The sequence below is a fragment of the Dermacentor silvarum genome, chromosome 2 (genome assembly GCF_013339745.2).
Source record: "Dermacentor silvarum isolate Dsil-2018 chromosome 2, BIME_Dsil_1.4, whole genome shotgun sequence".
Taxonomy (NCBI): Eukaryota; Metazoa; Arthropoda; class Arachnida; order Ixodida; family Ixodidae; genus Dermacentor; species Dermacentor silvarum.
The window spans coordinates 182,153,210-182,169,196 of NC_051155.1; the positions used below are offsets into that span (position 1 = coordinate 182,153,210).

General features: G+C 43.4%; 2 protein-coding genes across 2 annotated transcripts in view; one reads left to right on the top strand and one right to left on the bottom strand.

Annotated features, from left to right (window-relative positions):
* LOC119442230 (protein fem-1 homolog CG6966) overlaps positions 1 to 10,216 on the bottom strand; it is a 28,082-nt gene extending 17,866 nt beyond the window's left edge. The window contains exons 1-4 of the mRNA XM_037707025.2: positions 10,042 to 10,216; positions 8,915 to 9,064; positions 2,330 to 2,663; positions 1,659 to 1,926 (exon numbers count right to left, since the gene is read on the bottom strand). Coding sequence (XP_037562953.1) covers positions 1,659 to 1,926; positions 2,330 to 2,663; positions 8,915 to 9,064; positions 10,042 to 10,101 — 812 coding nt within the window. The 5' untranslated portion in view covers positions 10,102 to 10,216. The remainder of the gene's footprint in view (positions 1 to 1,658; positions 1,927 to 2,329; positions 2,664 to 8,914; positions 9,065 to 10,041) is intronic.
* An 82-nt stretch (positions 10,217 to 10,298) lies between these two features.
* Positions 10,299 to 15,987, top strand: part of LOC119442233 (protein misato homolog 1) — a 30,937-nt gene continuing 25,248 nt past the window's right edge. Inside the window, exons 1-3 of the mRNA XM_037707028.2 lie at positions 10,299 to 10,577; positions 11,195 to 11,284; positions 14,780 to 14,901. Of these exons, the coding sequence (XP_037562956.1) occupies positions 10,500 to 10,577; positions 11,195 to 11,284; positions 14,780 to 14,901 (290 nt within the window). The 5' untranslated portion in view covers positions 10,299 to 10,499. The remainder of the gene's footprint in view (positions 10,578 to 11,194; positions 11,285 to 14,779; positions 14,902 to 15,987) is intronic.

Consider the following 15,987-nt stretch of genomic DNA (forward strand, 5'->3'; position numbering starts at 1 on the left):
ACCGACAGCCGGCACAGGCGCGAACGCATTTGTTGGCAGAGTAGAAGCCGCACCGGTCATCAAGCGAGATGCGTTCAAGTTTACCTGTGCACGCTTTACACCGTGCTTGTTAATTTAGTTAGTAAGCGAATGTTTACAAGTTTATACGACCGATGAAACTACTATCCTTAGTTCGAATAGTCGTCTACTAATTTGCTATAGCACTTGATGCTTCGCCTATCGGAGTTTTTTCTTCATTCTGCCAGTGTGCTTGCGGTCACCACGTGGTGTTGTAGTGTTTTGTTCGAAGATGCCATCGTTGCAGCAAGGCCACCACGACGGCGGCAAGTGAAGATAACCGATTTTTCGCTGACTACCCACAAATAAAGCCTGTCTGAGTGTGTGTGTTTGAGAGCATTGTGATGTAGTTCTTTTCCGGCCGGTAAGTAGCCGTTAAACTGGCATTGGCAGTTAATCCGTACATTGTTTAGTGCGTACCTAAATGTCGTTCCCAGCCAACTTATATTAACGAGGTTTGACTGCATGTATCATGCTGGTTTACCAACCGCAGTGATCGCTCCGTTGAGCAATGCTAACGGCCTCATTCAGAAAGCCAGCATAGACATAGCATAGTGATTTCAAGTATACTAGGCATGAAATGTGTGAGAACAATGCCAGTGGTTGATGCAAATATTTTATACCAATTGGCACTTGGATGTTTTGGGGTTGCATAGGTGGGCCATACATGAGCATGCACTTTTATGTTTTAGTTCCCACACCAAGCAATCAGATAATGAGAAGATATTCCAATTCATGTTGGCAATTCAGACACCGGCTCTCTTCATTCTCTTCGGTTTGAGTGAGAACCGATACAGCCAAAATAGTTCACAAAATATACACATGCGGTGACTGATGATGCACGTCTCGTGTTTGCGCAGCCACGAGAAATTCTGCATCTCATTAAGGCTACACAGTGGTTCCCCGACCAACTTCCGTGAACTGACATCACACAAATTTCAAGGAGAACGAGTTAAAGCATCTACAAATCATTTCACAGCATGCGTCAGCAACACATTGAAGCAGAGCTAAGCCGGCTCGCACAAGCCAGAGAGGAGGAAAGGCTTGCCTCATGCTCTTTTCTTCTCACCTGATGAAAAGGTCTATATCGAACTGGTAGGTGTTCTTTTGAGAGTTCAATATAGAAAGCGATGTACTAAATAATTAGTCTGACATATGTCCCCAGCAGCATGTTGCTTGCTGTGTTAAGCAATGTCAAAAGCATCGAAGGCTTTTGATGCTTCCTCCACATTAACACATTCTTTGCAGTGTGGGTAATGGCGTTTGCTTAGAGCAAAAGTTCAAAGCAACACTCTCTCTGGAAAGCTCCGATTTGGCCAGAGCATTTTTCACATCACCTAGCTATCCTGAAGTTCGCTTTAGCAAACTTCATGCTCTGAAATGTGTACTTTTCCGTATAGCTCACTATACTAAGGCTGTTCATTGCAGGAAACCCAAGTGATGTGGCTCAGAAGTTACTGCAATTCATTAGGCACGACACAACAAAGCAATCAGAAGAGCCTTCCTGCTTTCTCGTAATGTTAGTTTTTCAGATTCACGCAGTGACCGTGAATAAACTACCAGAGTGAAGCTGCATTAAAATAGAAATGAATGCTACTTGCCTGCGCCAGAGAGCCAGGGCACGGGGTGAGTCGCGCTTCTTGTCCACGAAAGTGGCCCCCAGTAGCTCCAAAGCCTCCACACGTTGCTCCCGTGGGCAGTCGGGCAACGAGGAAACAAACTCCACCACTGGGGCATGGCCTGCAACTGCTGCAGCCAGAAGTGGTGTGAGGCCATATGCATCTCGCTCAGCCCTGGCTCCATGTTCTAGAAGCAACCGCAGAATGTCAAGGCTCCCAGATTCGGCACAGTCGTGCAGAGCAGTGTTTCCTGGACAAAACAATGGGCCTTTTCAGTTTGGCCTGCTCGACCCAACGTGTGATCACATACAAAGGTGCACCATGATAAAGGAACCAAAGGGAGCTGGAGAAACATGACAACAAAATTATTTGATGCTATGTTAGAGGCAAACAAAATTTTGTACTCCTTCCACTGGCCTATATAATATATATTTTCAACAAGAACTCTCCGAATGTGGCCGTAATCAACTTGGGACTGTTGGGAGAATGCATACAGATGTTCATGCACTCTCCCAACAGCCCCAAGAATTATGTAGGTTATCTTCTGCAATTAGTTGAAGCAGTCCAAAAACCATGTGTCACAATGCCCAAATGTAAGCCCTCAATCGATGCCTATTTTGTCAAGCTAATCTTCTAAACTTCACCGGGCACACCTTTGGCGCTCTTGCGGTTGACGTGGGCGCCTTGAGCAACGAGGTAGCTGGCGATGTCCAGGTGCCCCTTGTAGCAGGCAATCATGAGACAGGTGTGCCCATGGCGGTTGGCAATTTCTAGGTCAGCACCGCGCTCCACTAGGTACCGCACAATGGCAAGGTGTCCGTCGAAGCACGCGGCTCGCAGTGGCGTAGAATTGGTCCGTGTGGTAGCATTCACGCGCGCACCCCGTTCAACCAGCCTCTGCACTACACTGAGGTGGCCCGCTGCTGCCGCACACCACAGCGGCGGAGCACCTTCGATGGTCTCACCTTCAAAGCTCACCGAGCCTACCTGCAGCCAAAACAACAATTAGCTTCATGAATAATGAACCTTAGAATGAAACAATGAAAAAAAAATATATATATAAAATTATGGAGTTTTAAGTGCCAAAACCACAATTTGATTTTGAGGCACCTCGTAGTTGGGGACTGCGGATTAATTTGGACCCCCGGGGTACTTTATATGTATATTTATGCAAATGAAAGTTTTTGTATTTCACCCTCACTAAAATGCGGCCACTGCAGTGGGTGCAACAAAACAATCTTGCAAAGCACAGTTTCTAAGTACAATGACAACGATGTATTAAAAAGAAAAAGAACTACTGACCAGTAATTGCGTTGCATATTAAAATTTCAATGTGGTGAGTCTTATGGAACTTAGAAATTCATAATTAAAAAGCTACACAGCAGCTGCAGAGTTCATTACTTGGCATGACCATAACAAATATGTAGTAACTTCATATTGTTCCTGCAGAGAAAGAACTGCAGTATTCACACACACACACACACACACACACACACACACACACACACACACACACACACACACACACACACACACACACACACACACACACAAATTAAGTTGCTAGAAAAATTGGAGGACGTTTAAGGTTAGCCTTTAAGAGTGGAACGCGATAGCGTTATCAGGCCCCGTTCGCATCGAATTTTTCTTTACAAGTAGGCTGCACTGCAACACACATCGTGGGAAAGCCAGCTTAGAAAGACCAAGCTAACACCGATCCCCTTAAAGTCAGCTTCAATTTTTAACACAAATGCATTGCTGCGAAGACATTTTTAAAGGGGCAATATAAGCCGTCTTATATCAAAATGTGAAAGCCCTGAACCTTTTATTTTATTACTTTATTAATTGTTTGCTGTTGACCTGAGGCGTGCGTGCTCCAAAACGCATTAGGCAGGCTAAGTCCCAGTTTTAACTGTAGAGAAGGCGAGCGTCATCTGGATGGTGTTTTAACAAGTAATCTAGCATGCCACTGTTCTACAGTAGAAATACTGGAAAAGGGTTTTGTGCTTGAGTTTCCTCGTAACAGAATTATGTTTTCTCGTACATTCAAATTACAATCCGATGCTATCATGTCTGTAGGTTAGGGTTAAGTCGTACTTCACGATTTTTCTGACGGATTTTGTATTGAGAAATGCAATTAGTTCACTAACAACTCTGTGCCACGCGGAGGGCCTGCGTGGTCGGGGTGGTTCGGGATGATTTTCTTAGCAGCACGCTGACGCCAACACCGGATTTTCTACACACGGGGCCCTTGATGCTATCGAGTTAAAACCGAAACATTAAACACCAGCTCTTCGATAATAGATGTTGAAATTGCTATCCAGAAGCACAGTTGCCCAGAAAGTATAAAAATCAAGCACTTAATATGCATGAAATCAACTTCAGAACATTCTGCTTGAAAGAGTCGGGCCTCCATGGTCTGTGGCAATTGGATTTCTCTTATCTAAATGGCAAAATCACTATACTTGCTAAACAAATTGCCTAAGAAGCTTCAATTTATGTTGTTGCACTTTCATTTTCAGGCTACCTCAGTGAACAGCTATAGATGTTGCAGCACTTCATGTAAACATGGATCCACAACAAGCAAATCATGTACTGTAAGGACCCATGTGCACAGAGGCATTTCTCAGCTTGTTTACTCGCTGTCTAAATTGTCAATTATTTGCAGTGGCTGTATGCAGTAAAATAAGCAAACAAAACTTTTCTTCTTCTGTCTAGTGTAACCTGTCATAAACTAGGGAATGCAGTGGTGCAACAGCCAAAATAGGATTTGGAGCAATTTTTGGAGCAGGAAAATCCAAATTTGGAGGAGGTTACGTAAAAAAAACCCTCCGTTTTGAAGCAGTAAATTCCAAATTTGGAGCAGTTTCACAAAGAACAATTACTCATAAAACACCTTAAAATTTACCCTGCATAATAAACGCACCACCCAACTTTGCATTGGATTTCTGGGAGTACATACGGTAATTCACATTAGCAGCGTAGGTGAAGGCAGGGGCGCGATTGGAGATCGCCGTTTGGAGCGCGCATTCAGTTACGCCGTGCACGGTTGACTTAGGCCGGGCCTGGCGAAATTGAATCTGCGCTCCAAACAACGACCTCGATTGCGCCCCAGTAATGCACTGCACACAACTTTTTCCGCCAAACATGTGGAAAGTACACATGCATTTCTTCCTGAGTGGTTCCCTTTCGTAGTTTTTTTCCCGTTTTTTCTGACGACATGTTGAGACGTTCTGGCGGTAGTCGAAACATGCAGTGACTATTTGACAATCTTTTGGTGTTTCGGCAGTGGCCTCCAGTTTCGGATACTATGGACTTCGGATAAAACATCATTTTTCTTTTTTGGATTATTAGGGTCCGTTGTGACGAGAGTCGACTATATATACAAACGTACAGTCGAGTACCGCTACAACGAAAATCACGGGACACGTGAAAAATTTTGTTGTGGTGGAACTTTGTTGATGCGAAATTAGTATGTATATACCGTATTTTCCGGAGTATATTTCGTGGTTTCTTTCTGAATTTTTTGCCGGTGCGTCTTATACACCGGTGCGACTTGTGTACGTTTCCTTCCCCGGCAAAACTGCCATCAAAATCGGATTGGAGGCTATGCCCACACAAAGCACGCTAGGTTGGCTTCCTCTGCCACTTAATAGCTATGGGTTCTGTGCGCGCTATCGAGTTCCCGCACGCCGTGCGAAGATGGAGCAGCAACGCAAGGGGCTGCAGGCCAACCGCGAATCAACCGACCCCGAAGTTGTCGCATCTACAGATTGCTTTCAAGATACAGCGGGCGCCGTTGCACAAACTTCACAGTTGCTACCAGAGTACAAGCCAACCCCCTCCCTCCCGCAATACCATCCCGCTTTCCTCCTCTGTGCGCGATTCGGCTCACCGTCGCACGCTTTCACTTGCACGTAACGCATACAGCGCACGAAGACGATGTTACCGCCTTTGTACATTATATGGAACATCGCAGCGACCAAGATTGCAGAAATGCGCCTGGTGTGCCTTTTATGTAGGAATGGCACCCATACACTTGCATGTGACCCGCGTTTACGGAGTGAAACATCACTAATTTTTTTCAATCGTTTACCGAACGAACAAGTACGTCTTGTACACCAGTACGACTTACAAACGTTTTTTTTTTTTTTGGAAGAATTGCCGTTTTTAGGAGGGTGCAACTTATACAAAGGTGCGAGTTATAGCCTGCAAAATACGGGTACAGTATAATACGGTCGAACTAAAGTCTCGAACAAAACCGAAACCGTAATCCGGGAAATCTGAATACAAGGATTCAGAGGTGACACCCAGTACTTCATTCGCCTTGTCTCGAACGCGGCGACATTACAACAAAGGAAGCACACCAACATGATAATGATCACAGTGGCAACGTTGTCGTCATATCCTGGCACGACTTGCATTAAGAACAAGGCCGAAGAACGTAAACACAGCACTGATCTGTCAGCAGACGAATGAAAAAGCACGCCGTATCTCGCACCTACAAGCAGAGTAAAAGAAAGCCTGCCGCAGCAGCGTTTTACCACCATCGGCGGTCTGCGTGCGTTTTCCAGTGTGGCTGAGGCTTTAGAGTCAACTCCTGCGGTGTTTCTAAGTATCCGACATTAATCATAAAAACACGGACTACAACCCATTGCCAACACATTATAATTGTTGCAACAGATTCAGTGAGAGCATTCAGGAAGAATTAGATGAATGACAACCAATATTATGGCTATGATCTATGCAAATATGACTCCAAAACACAGCTGATTGTCACAGACTGCCAAAAATCCATTTACAAGCTAAAAAACACTTCAGGGGTTAAAATGATTGAAAACAGTGTCTACGACTCTCAGTTCAAAAGTATGGCTTTTTGGGCTAGTTGGTTAGGTACATCAGAGGTGGTCATAGCGCTAGAAGACATGGACAAGAACGAGAGAACAGGACGAGCGCTAACTAGTCCCCTGTTCTCTCGTTCTTGTCCGTGTCTTCTAGCACTATGGCCACTTCTGATCAGTTCAAAAGTTGTGTTTCATATCCGATCCAATAACGTTCCTTCCACCCACACACAAAAACTTTCATTCAAAGAAGGCCGAAGAACATAAACACAGCACTGATCCAGCAGCAGACGAATGAAAAAGCATGCCATACTTGCACAAAGTTCGTGCAAAACACATCTCACTTGACTACAATGGCAGCACAGCAGCTGCAGAGTTCATTACTTGGCATGACAATAACAAATTTGTAGTAACTTCACATTGTTCCTGCTGAGAAAGAACTGTAGTACTCACACACAGACACACATAAAGAAACAAAAATTAAGTTGCTAGAAAAATTGGACGACGCTTAAGCTTCGCCTTTAAGAGTGGTACGTGATAGCATTATCGCGCCCCGTTCACATCGCATTTTTCTTTATGAGTAGGCTGCACTGCAACACACATCGTGGGAAAGCCAGCTTAGAAAGACCAAGCTAACACCGATCCCCTTAAAGTCGGCTTACTGCAGTTTACTTACTGCAACTACTAACAAATAGACAGGATAACAATAATTTTCGTCGATGTTCTTGTGGGTGAAGTGAACCTGTGTAAGTTGAAAAGCTTCGCCTTTAAGAGTGGTACGTGATAGCGTTATCACGCCCCGTTCGCATCGCATTTTTCTTTATGAGTAGGCTGCACTGCAACACACATCGTGGGAAAGCCAGCTTACAAAGACCAAGCTAACACCGATCCCCTTAAAGTCGGCTTACTGCAGTTTACTTACTGCAACTACTAACAAATAGACAGGATAACAATAATTTTCATCGATGTTCTTGTGGGTAAAGTGAACCTGTGTAAGTTGAAAAGCTTTGCCATTAAGAGTGGAATGTGATAGCGTTATCGCACCCCGTTCGCATCGCATTTTTCTTTACGAGTAGGCTGCACTGCAACACACATCGTGAAAAAGACAGCTTACAAAGACCAAGCTAACACCGATCCCCTTAAAGTCGGCTTACTGCAGTTTACTTACTGCAACTACTAACAAATAGACAGGATAACAATAATACTCGTCGATGTTCTTGTGGCTGAAGTGAACATGTGTAAGTTGAAATCCTGTGGGATGCTTTCCGAACGGTTCACGTGAAGCTTGTTCTCACTTTATGAAGCTTTCAAAAACAATAACACTGTCACAAACTAATGTGATAGGTGCGCTTGATGATTTTACCATGACAGAATATGCCAAAAACCAGCCTTAATGTGGAATAATTTTTATGTTTACAATGCAACCGGGTGACTACCGCTTATTAAGTTTCATTTTTGGCGCACAAGGTTCCCCTTCCATACAGAAATAGAACAGGGGTGAGTTCTTTTATTTTTTTTATTTTGCTCAAAAATCGCAGACTCGTGCACCCAGCTCAGCAAGGCTGGTTCCATGACGTAGGAACTAAACCACATGCTAGTTGTAACTTGCGAGCTCTACAGACTGAAGTGCATGACCAATGATACCAGAAAACAGGAGACAAAAATTGCTTGTTCACACAATATCTCGATTCTTGGGACAGGAACAAGACATTTACCAGGGGTGTAGTGGTTTCTAATTCTTTCATACACTCACAGTTATCAGTGAAAAGGTCATCTTAAAAGTGTTAACGCTGACTAAAACATGACGAACAGAAACCATAAGTCATATCCACTAAGCCATTTAAAATAACTTCACTAAAGCCCGTTTCACATGGTGCGATATTGTAGTGTTTTTTTGCAGCTATGATTTCCGCAAATGCGAAATTCGCAATCCCGTTTCACAAGGATCCACAGCAGCTGCGTTTTTCGCATACTCGTAGCACAGGGTTTGCAAACTCGCATACTGTTCGGTGTTATGTATTACCAACTTTTTTGCTAAAATAACGACTCTGCAATGTTTCTAAACTATATATTTAAACTTATGAAAGTTTTATTAACGTACTTAATGAAACAAAGTAAAATAAACAAGGTGAGCTACCACCTATTGGTCATCTGTTTCCACCACATCTGCATTTTCGCAGAGAAGTTCAGCACGCCGAACATCGAAAAATCGGACGCACGAAGAGTCCGGCGGCCTATTTCCCGCAGCTGCGAATTTGCAGACAATATCGCACCATGTGAAACGGGCTTAAGAGGCTGTCTGACTGATTTAATGCCCAAGACAACACATTATTCCAACTATCTCCACAAAGTAAAACGCTTTTGTACCACATTGCAAATGGCACAGTGGTTTGTTACCTGCTCAATGTCAGCGTTGCATCTGTCAAGAAGATAGTCGGTCACATCAAGATGGCCATTTCGAGATGCCATCACTAGTGGTGTCGCTCCATTAGTTGTGGCAGAAACCAACATTTGGACTTCCTCCTTTGGTCTATGGTCCAAAAACACCTACACAACCCAATTTTGTCAAAATTAGTACAACTAAAACAAGGACACATATGGGTCAAAGAAAAAAAGGAGGCAGCCTGTTGTAGAAGATCCTGTTATTAATTTAATTTTTTTTTAAGGCTATGTAAGTACTGTCACTCGATGAGGGTTACTAAATTGTCAGTTTTAAAGTTGCCGTTAGCGTGACATCCCATTACCAATCCGACATTCTTCAACTTTTTACATAGCACGTATTTGCACTTCGCACTTTGTTGTGTTTGCCTGTGTTCAGCTGTGTTCAGTTTGCGGGTTGGCAACCTCTCTACGATAGTACTAGTGTAGTACTTGTTTGGCTCCTGCTGGCAACGGCGTATGTATTACAGAGTGGAATCGAAGCGAATAGCGTAAACATGCCCTTCTCCCGTGAAACGGGACGCGCGATGAGCATGTCAATATGGTGCCCAAGATTTCATAACAAGGCAAATAAGATCGCTGAGACTGGCACGAGCTGACCACAGCACATGCGTGATGAGCTGTCCAGCGCCAAAAACAGGATGTTCGCTTGTTTTGTTTCTCGCGAATTCCGACGTGAGTCATGGGCAACACGATTCCTTGATTTCTCTAATCAAGTGCGTACTCCGAGTAACGCAATGCTACAAAAACTGAGCTTCAACACAACAAGCGCTTACGTAATGAACACAACGGCGCTTTGCGATAAAGCATCTCAAAGAGTGAACACAAAGCGTTTTGATCCCACAGCTGAGTCGGGAAAGCGATCAGCCTTCATTATCGGTAGTAAGCAAATGACGCAATAACCTGGAACTCGACCCAAATAAGTTTATAACTGAACACCGAAACAAAGGTATGACTACACCACTTAAGCAAAAACACTTCATTCAATAGAAAATTGTGTTCAGAGCGAAAGCAACAACTAAGCCTAACAAAACATAAGACGACATCAACTGACGCAGCTTTGTCAGATGCTAGATATGACGTACCTTGAGACGCTTAAGCTTGCCATCTTTTGCAGCGTTGAATACAGCATTCTTAAATTCCATATTAAAGGTTTCGTTTAATTTCTATAGCTCGAAAGCAAGCTCAGGCACCCTGGGCCGGACCATAACTTCGCTTCCACGGCTGCAGTGCGCTGGCTCAGCTGGCTGCGGCTGGGATGGGCGTTCTGTTGGCTTCACCTCAGCGCATGGCATCATTCGAAGCCAATCCAACAACAGCCTGCGTGTCGTGCTCGCGGTTTCGAGATCGTGCCATTGTGCGTGGGAGGACCTGCGCGCTGCTGAAATCAAAACCCAGGCACTGGGAACTGACGTTCACCAAAGCGGATTGTCATCTGCACTGACTGCACAGACGTGTATAAACAGCGAACGTGTTTTGGGCCATGTCGTGACCGTATAACCCCCTCCCCTGTCGCCGTGTCGTGCGCGATCAGCAGAACAACATGCCTTGCAGAGAAGTTATTACATTGCAGCTCGGACACTACGCAAATTTTGTGGGCTCTCATATTTGGAATTTGCAAGTAAGGTGCAAACATTGTTAACTCTCTGTACCGCGTTGTCTAGGGTCGTCGTTGGTGTTTTATTTGTTGACATCAGTTGCGGCACTGTCATAAAATCGGTACGCATAGCTGTCAGTTCAAATTTTCTGTCTCCACAGCTGTCTTTTTCTTTTTGCATAGCGCAGTCTCCGCACCCGGATTCTTTACATTACTACAGTGGTTTGGCACGTGGGCCATAAATCATCCATCGCCGCTGGATGCGATTGACGTTACTTGTGTCTCTATCAGACTATGTGTCTCCCGATTTTGTAAATCTTCAAACATCCTCAGTCATACGTGCCTCCACATTCTATATTGAACATCTAAACAGGCAGGGTCGCCATCTCGCGGCCGGCATACGGGTACTGTAACTGTCAAAAAAAGTCTGGGGGGCAGACGATGTGAATTCGAGAACAAATATTTTGTATAGATCACTACGGTTTTTCTGATGTATTACTTCCATCGTGACGTTGCTGTTAGCTTGAAAAACTGCGGGGCATAGTGATTACAGTGGCAAAAATCAGACCACGTGATACTTTCCTAAACCCGTGTTCCTTCAGTGTCATTTTGACACCTGCAACATTCTTTTTCTTTAACAGGAAGCCTGCTTCTCATACAAGCCAAATGACAAAACGATACCCCTAGAGTTTGCTCACGACATCTTTTACCGTGAGGGAAAAAACCCCAAGGTGAGTGGCCAGTGCTTGTGTGTCTCACATTAGTATAAATAGACAGGTTTTTGTTTGTGCCTTGTTTAGACTTTCAAAAAATAGTGAAATCTTATGTTGGGATAGTTGCTACATGCATGGTATTTAGAACGAAAGCAGCGCAAACTAACGGGGCAGCTTGAGCTGTTTTCATTTTATAATTAACCTTATCCACTGCGGGTAACAAAGCGCACCCTGTAAAACATTGCCACCTGGTGTTTTGAGCTAGCAAACCACGAACAATGAGTGCCCAGCAAGAACGGCAAAGAAGACGACGAAGTCAGAGATCCCGCGCCAGCTGGAGAACTGTCCCTTCAGGTCTGGCATTCTTCGTGTCTGGCTGCTGGTACTGTTGCTTGCGCTTGCCTTAGCGCGTGACAATATATGTATATATGTACAATATTTTTTCCCCCCATATGTGCATCACACTCTTAGAAATGGCTTGACAGAATGGCCGTAATACTTGGCAGTGCTTTTGTGTGCGTCATGTAAAGAATTAAACATATTTGAACTGAAATGTGCCATTGGGACAGAAAACACAGCTGCTCGCTGTGTTTTCCGAGCGTGAACGAAGCCCACGAATACATGCAATATTGTCGCTCGACTGGCCGCTCGAGACACATTGTGTGTATTCGCAGGCTTCTTTCACGCTCGGAAAAACACTTTTATGTAGCATGTATTGAGCAACAAAAAGCTGCATTGGGAGCATTCCATGCTGCTCTACAATTTTCTCATTGACACTTTTCATCGAATTATAATATTTGGGAAGCTGATTAATTAATGAAAACTAATTATGTAATTAGAATGGAAGAAATAATCTGGGTATCTCCAAGCGGCGGCAAACAACATTACCTTGGTTCTATCCAGCTATGTGGCATTTGCGTATCTTTAAATCTTGGTGCATCATAGTTGGGACGCCCTGTATATATATATATATATATATATATATATATATATATATATATATATATTGCCGAGAGCTAGTGGGGCTATCCTAGTCCAGGTGCAACCCCTCAGTCCCCAGTGGCTGCAGAGCACCTCACCAAGGCGACGGCCAGACCTGCGACGCAGCAGAGGGTGCTAAGAATCTCTGGGTCCGTACAGGCCGCCACTGGAAACAACCTGGCAACCTTCAACACGTGCACCCTCTCGAGTGAGGCTAGCTTAGCAGGGCTATTTGAGGAATTATCAGGCATTGCCTGGGATATTATTGGCGTAGTAAGGTTACAAGAACTGGTGAGGCTTATACAGTGCTGACTAACGGCCACGTCCTCTGCTACAGAGGTCTTCCAGATAAGAGAGTATTCGGGGTGGGATTTCTAGTCCATAAGGACATAGCGGGCAACATTGATGAATTCTACAGGATTAATGAGAGGGTATCAGTCATCCTAATAAAGCTAAATAGGATGTATTGAATGAAGGTAGTAGAAGCCTAAGCCCTAACCTCCAGTCACAATGATGAAGAAATAGAGCATTTTTATGAAGATGTTGAATTAGTGATGGGAAAGGTGCAAACTCAGTATACTGTAGTCATGGGCGACTTGAATGCAAAAGTGGGGAAAAAGCAGGTTGGTGAGCAAGCAATTGGCAACTACGGCATCGATTCTAGGAACACTAGAGGAGATACGTTGGTAGAATTCGTGGAAAGGAACAGGCTCCGAATAATGAATACCTTCATCAGGAAGCGCAGCAACAGGAAGTGGACATGGAAAAGCCCTAATGGAGAAACAAGGAATGAAATAGATTTCATACCCTCTGCTGGATCCCAGCATAGTGCAGGATGTAGAAGTGTTAGGTAGGGTGAAGTGCAGTGACCATAAGTATGTGAGGTCTAGGATTTCTCTATTTGAAGAGAGAAAGAACAAAATTAGTCAAGAAGAAATAGGCCAACCTAGACGCAGAAAGGGTAAAAGCAGACCAATTCAGGCTGGTACTCGCAAACAAATACTATGCAGCTTTAGAACAGAAAGATGAAGACAACATAGAGGTAATGAATGAAACCGTAACTAGGCTGATCTCAGAAGCAGCAATCGAGGTGGGAGGTAAGACACCAAGGCAACCAGTAGGGAAGCTCTTCCAAGTAACAAAGGACCTAATAAAGAAACGACAAAGCATAAAGGTGTGAAACTCAAGAGATAAGATGAATTTGCTGAACTGTCAAAACTGATCAACAAGAAGAAAGTAAGCAGTAAAATATGGCCGCAGCATGAAATCAGTGAGAAGAAAACTTGGCATAGGACAAGGCAAGATGTATGCACTGAAAGATAAGCAGGGTAATATCATTGGCAATTTTGATGACAGTAAAAGCAGCGGAAGAATTCTATACTGACCTGTACACTGCCCAGAGCAGCCAAGCTACTTTCATTCGAAGTAGTGATGAACAGGATAAGGGAGGCTCCTTCTGTAACTAACAATGAAATTAGAAGTGCCTTGCAAGACATGACCCAGGGAAAAGCTGGTGGAGAAGATGGAATAAGAGTCGATGTAATAAATGACGGAAGAGATATCATGCTTGAAAAGCTTGCGGCCCTTTATACGCAATGCCTCACCACTTCAAGTGTACCAGAGAGCTGGAAGAACGCCAACATTATACTTATCCATAAGAAGGGAGACGTTAAAGAATTGAAGAATTACAGACCCATTAGCTTGCTTTCAGTATTGTATAAAATATTCACCAAGATAATTTCCAATAGAATCAGGACAACACTTGACTTCAGTCAACCAAGAGAACAGGCTGGCTTCAGGAAGGGGTATTCTACGATGGACCATATCCATGCCATCAATCAGGTAATCGAGAAATCTGCGGAGTACAATCAACCTCTCTATATGGCTTTCATAGATTATGAAAAGGCATTCGATTCAGTAGAGATATCAGCAGTCATAGAGGCATTGCGTAATCAAGGAGTGGAGGAGGCATACGTGAATATCTTGGCAAATATCTACAAGGATTCCACAGCTACCTTGGTTCTCCACAAGAAAAGTAGAAAGATACCTATCAAGAAAGGGGTCAGGCAAGGAGACACAATCTCTCCAATGCTATTCACTGCATGCTTAGAAGAAGTATTCAAGCTCTTAGACTGGGAAGGATTAGGAGTGAGGATTGATGGCGAATATCTCAGCAACCTTCAGTTTGCAGATGACACAAAAAACCCTGTAAAAATGCTATTGGCAGGTTCATTGACTACAAGTGACTGAATTACCATTATTATGTAGAAATGCTAGCTAATTTCACTGCACAAAGGAAGAAATGCACACTAAAGAAGAGATTCTCTGTTTGTTCATTTAGAAGTACAGAGAATATGGCTGCAGTTACAGTTGAATCTGTTTTTTTCATATTGTTTGATTTCATAGGCATTCAGATGACATCCATAAAGTTGAAAATATTGCTAAGTGCCTGTAATTACCCAGCCACTTTTCTTGCCATTGTCCAAGTGCCGAGCTTGTAACGACGTTTCTTTGTGTTATTTATATACGCAGGGTAATGCGACGTACACTCCACGTCTTCTCATCGCTGACTTACGAGGCAGTTTAGGAAACCTCAAAACAACTGGTTGTCTTTATGACCCTCCGCCATCATCAGCCAATGAAGCAATTGCCTGGTAAGAAGTTCTTCCACAAAAATATTAGAAAGAATATTTCTACCATTCATAAAGGTTGGCACTGTAAGTGTTTCATTAAAACTAAATGTCCATATGTCTACTGCACAGCATGTTAAAACCACTTATCTGCGCTCAGAAAATGTGTGCTTTCTGCAGAGACACTCAATGCAGACATTACTGTGACTTGTGGATAATAATTTTGAAACAATGTGGCAACATGTAATGCATACAAGCTGTGATCTTAAAGGGACACTAAAGCAAAACACTAAATAAGTTTAGACGAATAAAGTGTTCTTTAAGAACTCTGTTGTCATTAAATTAATATCAAAATAATAGGTTGTTTATTAGCAGAGAAAATGAAAGTAAAAGTTTGAGTTTTTGAATTTTGCGGCGAATCCCCAATGCCGGTACGTCACTGTGACGTCAAGGTTTCAAAGTTTTTTTTTTTTTTTTTGTATTTAGACCGCGCTGGCGTAGTAAAGTTCCCGAAACTCACCTTGTTCAATCTTTGGCTCAATTAGAACACAATGTAGCCTATCTTTACCGCTAAGAAATAAACCAGGCCCTAGAAGAAGCTGTCAAAATCCATGACGTCACAGCGAGCTAGTGTGGGAACTTCAAGGAGGCGTTGCCACCTGTCTTTTGTTATTGCACTTTTTCTGGCTTACCAAGCACCTTGTCGTGGTAAGAGTGGTGGTTTTGATATTGTAGAAGGGTAATTTACTGATACAGAAGAAATCACTTTTCTCTTTAGTGTCCCTTTAACCTTGTGCAGATAACCTCTTTTGTGTAAGGAGTGGCCACGATGTCATGTACAGCAGTGCAGATGCACATCAACACTTTCTCCATAATCACTTAATGATAACAAACAACTTGAGTGATAATCATGAATATAAAGATTTGCTCTGCAAGAATTTTTGCTAATGCAGCTGCGTGATGTTGCTAACGAATACATATTGAGACAATTGTGAAACATTGCCCTATTTCTCTCCACACATGATTCTTTGGCTCGCTTTTGCCTATATTTGCTAAATGGGACATCATAGCGTGTTGTGCTGCCCCCCAGCCGAGTACAATCAAGTCTGG